This window comes from Merops nubicus, unplaced genomic scaffold, assembly GCF_000691845.1.
Source record: "Merops nubicus isolate BGI_N331 unplaced genomic scaffold, ASM69184v1 scaffold29023, whole genome shotgun sequence".
Classification (NCBI taxonomy): Eukaryota; Metazoa; Chordata; class Aves; order Coraciiformes; family Meropidae; genus Merops; species Merops nubicus.
The window spans coordinates 1-4,308 of NW_008598700.1; the positions used below are offsets into that span (position 1 = coordinate 1).

A 4,308-nucleotide genomic window follows, 5' to 3' on the forward strand; every position below is an offset into this window, starting at 1 on the left:
CGGCCCAGACAGGTCTTCTCCGTGTCTTTGCGCTTGGCCGGGGCCCCGTGCGCACGCGGGAGCTTCTCTGGCCGGCAAAAGATAGTGGGGCGAGACTTTCCCGAGCCGGCTGCTGCGGCCCGGGCAGCACCGGTCATGTCCTGTGGAGCGGAGCAGAGCGCCTGCCCTGCGGGGAGAGCCAGCGGTGTGGATGGACATGTCCTGGGCCGGCTCTCATACTGGAGGTGTGCGAGCCCTTGACACAGTGGGACGCACACCTCCCTCCAACAGCGGGGGCTGCAGGAGGGTTGGGGAGCAGGAGGAGCCTGGGGAAGCCCAGGAGGTGGGGAGAGGAGAAGCCCAGGAGGTGGGGAGAGTGAAAGACTGGGTGGGAAGCCCATCTGACCGCAGCAGTCTGAGGCTCAGGGCCCAGCCAAGCTTTTGAGGGAAATCTAGGGACCAGGAAGGTTGGCTGTGGCTTAGGGACCTGCAGCTCAGTCCTGTCTGGCACTTCACGGCTCTCACTTCTTCCTGTTCATGATCTGGCTGGAAATCCAGTTCATCCCATCCTGAAGGGAAGAGAGATACGTGAGCACAGCCCCAAGAGCATGACAGGCCCTCAGGTCCTCTCTCACCTCTTCAGAGGCTGCAGGCCCCCATCTCTACCTGCACTCCTTCCCCAGACAAGGCTGAGCAGGCCTGGATCTGCCATTCCCGGTCCCGGTAGGTGTGGAGGCTCAGCCCTTCAGCGATTTCAGCTGCAGGTGCTGCAGTCACCAGGTCCTGCTTGTTGGCAAACACTAGCAGTGGGACCCCTGTGAGTGACTCCTCATCCGTGAGCTCTGCCAGTTCCTGCCAAGAGAGAACTGTCTCCCAGGGCTGCTGCCCTCTGGAGCTGCTGGACCATTTACCTGAGCTGCCCAGGGCAGGCTGGGGCACCTCAGTCCCCCAGAGTCCCTCAGCACCTCTCCCTGGTGCTCTTATTGCAGCCAAAGACGCTGTGAAGTCTTGACATCCCAAGGGAGAGACATGCACCCTGAAGCTCCATCTGCTCTGGAGAACCTGGGAGCCACGTGCAGCTGTGTGCAACCTGAGGGCTGAAGCACTCCCAGCACCAAGAGCCTTGGGCAAAGGGCAGCTACAGGAGGCTGCTGCCAGCCCCGTGCTGTCTGGCACTCCCACGCTGCCGTCTGGTGCCAGCACAGCTGAGAGTGGCGCTCAGAGCCTCACCTTCCCCCTCCAGCTTCACTCACAGGTTTTGTAACTCGCTACTCGAAAACCTCTGCTGGGTCATATCCCTGACCTGGCACTGGGGAGGTGGGAGGAGGGCTGGCGACCAAGGGGTCACTCTCACCAGGGGCAGAGTCACCACCTTGTGTCGGCTACCCCTGGGCATCCCACCCGGCCTGGAGGGAGCTTCTGGGCATGGATCTGCCATAGAACAGGGTGGCTCTGTGTGCTGAGATTCTGATCATGAGCCCTTCCCACATAGCTCTGGGGACAGCTTGGCCCCCCCATGATAGAGAACAGCCTCACTGCCCACTCCAGCCCTCAAGGAGCTGGTGCCAAATGAGTCCAAGCCCCAGGACCCCACAGCAATTCCACACCAGAGCCCTCATACCTGCCCTGTCTCCTCAAAACGCTTCTGGTCTGCGCTGTCAATGACATAAATCTGCCGTGGGGACAAAAGGAGCAGTCAGCAGCTGCTCCTCGCCCGGCGGCACAGCCTTCTGCCGGGGCCGTGCGCCTCTGCTAGGGGACGGGGCCCTGCACAGAGGGCACAGCTCTCCACACACAGGGCTGGGGGGGACAGGGTGCGGGTGGCCACCCCACTCACCAGCAGGTCTGTGCTGCCCAGATACTTCTTCCAGTATGGGCGGATGGAGCGCTGCCCCCCAATATCCCAGACGTTCAGCTTGAAGCCGTGCGAGTGGACGCTCTTTATGTTGAAGCCCTGCACAGGGGCACAAATCACAGCATCACCCAAGGGGAGGGTAGGACCCGCCACCTTCACGTTGCCCGTGACCCACCAGCAGCACCTACCTGAGTGGGCGTGATGGTGCTGACCTCCTCGGACGCCAGGCGTTTCAGCAGCGTGGTCTTCCCCGCATTGTCCAGCCCCAGCAGGACGATGCGGAGCTCCTGCTCTGGGGAACCCTTCAGCTTCTGGATGACGGAGAGCAGCCCCTGGGGGAGCAGGGTGCCTGGGCAGCAGGGTGCTGGGGGAGCCCTGAAGGGTGCCAAGTTGCTGCAGAGCACCCTCATTTTGGAGAGGGGAGCTGAATGTGCTGTTGGCCACAGGTACCCTGTGTCTATGGCCTGAGCAAGTGCCAGGACTTGTCTCCCAAGGTGTCCAGGCTCTGGGTGGCCACACAGCAGATCCACCCAGCCCCAATTCCCCCCTGGGGTGTGCTGTCCTTGTCCCGAGAGCCCTGCCAGCTCCTGGGTGTGCTGGGGAACGAGCCCAGGGTACAGCCCTTGTCCTGCTCCTGCTCTGCCTGACACTGCAGCCAGGAGCTGGTGCCAGCACACCCACCCTGGCGCAGGTGGGATGTCACTGGCCCCCCGCTTACCTTCGGCGCATCACCCATGGTCTGGGAGTCGCTCCGGCCCGCGGCACGCCTGGGGAGCTGCAGGGGGCTTGTTGCCAGGGCCACACCGTGGGGCCCGCCAGTGGCTGTGTGACTGGCACGCACCCCATCCCCGGAGGAGGAAGAGGATTACAGGCTCCAGAATTAGCTGCTGTTTCTCCATTTACCCACAGCATTAAATAATGCCCTCAGCAAATCCCCCAGCCAGCTGTCACCCCGCCGTTGCCTACCCCCGGGATAAACCAGGTCCCACCGGGATGGGGCACTGGGGCACAGCGCGTCCCTCTCCCCACAGGGCCAGGCCCCATCTCAGGGGTGGCAGCACAATGGGAGGACATGGTACCCAGGCACTGCAGGTGTCACCGTGGGCAGAGCATGGCAGCGGGATGGAGCTGTGCATCCAGCATGTGATCCTGGGAGAGGCACTGCAGCCTCGGAGGGGGGCTCTCCAGCTCTCCTGCTGCCCAGGGCTGGCACAGTCTCCCATGCGAGGGGTGTATGCCTCAGCACATCCCCAGTCCTCACGTCCCAAGCCGGGTGAGGTGACAGCAGTACCCACGAGCTGCTCTCACAGAGTGGCAGGAGGTAACACCGAGTCTGAAGCTGCTCAAAGCCACGTCAGCTCCCGGCTGCCATCTGAGGGAAACCATCAGGCCCTGGAGCATGTCGAGGGCTGGGCTGTCAGCAGCCAGAGGCTGGGGACAGCACAGGACGGGAGTCTGGAGGGGCACAGGCCCCTTCCCCAGCAGCCCACCCCAACTCAGGTGAGGTGAGGGGCTCATCCCTTTGCCATTTGGATTATTTTAACTAAGCACTGTCTTTGATTCTTGCATGCCGCAGCTCCAGCCTCAGATCAGGATTCCTAGCAGAGAGGTTATCCTTGTGGTGAGGACCATGAGTCACGCACTCTTGGTGAGACGCTTTTATTTATAACTCCTGTGGCAAAGCCAAGCCAAACAATACAGCTATGCTCCAACAGAGGGAAGGAGAGAAGTATGATTGCTCCCTACCCCGCTGCTGCTCCATGCCACAATGGGGGGCAGAGGGGCCACAGCAGGGGCCACCCTCCACTATCCCCTGCCCGGAGACCCTGCCAGGGCCGCGGCTGCTAATGCCGCACCGCTTTTGTGCATGCTTGTGGTGGGAACACTTCGTTTTTCTCTGCATAGATCTGCACCCAACTTAATGTTAGGGTTCTGCTTTTGATAGGTTAATCACCCACCTTGTATCCCAGTTATTAGCGTTTCCATGAGTGGGTTGCCATGGTACTCTGCGGTTTATCCTGTAACTCTTAGTTACTTGTATTTCCTAACAAATATCCTAAAATAGCCTCAGCTGGTTTGTGGTTGCTGATCAACATGGAACCCCGACCTTAGGCGATGGGCAAAACTGCTTAGGCATCAGTTTGGTGACTCCAAGCTGCACGTCCACCACCCCTCTCTGCCAGGCTCTGCCGATGTCCGCCGCACAGGCAGCTCTCCCCGAACACCAGCAGCATGGCCCTGGGGGCCACCCCCAGACCCACCAGCTGGCACGGGGCTGGGAGGCAGCTGCATGCCCAGCCGAGTGCGATGGGGGCAAGTGGCAGGGTGTGTCGGGTGTGTTGATGCCTCCCGTGCCCCTGCACTCCTCTTCCCTGGGCTGCTGCGATGTGCAGGAGGAGCACCCTTCAGCTGCCCAGGCTGCTGGGAGTGATGGTGGCTAGTGGTGGCCGTGGGGCAGCACAGGTCGTGCTGGT

General features: G+C 61.6%; 1 protein-coding gene across 1 annotated transcript; it reads right to left on the reverse strand.

Annotated features, from left to right (window-relative positions):
- Positions 1–500: 500 nt before the first annotated feature.
- On the reverse strand, positions 501–2,570 carry ARL3 (ADP-ribosylation factor-like 3). Its single transcript, XM_008937149.1, has 6 exons — positions 2,553–2,570; positions 2,023–2,166; positions 1,817–1,933; positions 1,601–1,651; positions 646–831; positions 501–548 (listed from the first exon to the last, which is right to left on the reverse strand). Exons 1-6 carry the CDS (start codon positions 2,568–2,570, stop codon positions 501–503), a joined length of 564 nt encoding a protein of 187 aa, XP_008935397.1.
- Between the last annotated feature and the right edge of the window lie 1,738 nt (positions 2,571–4,308).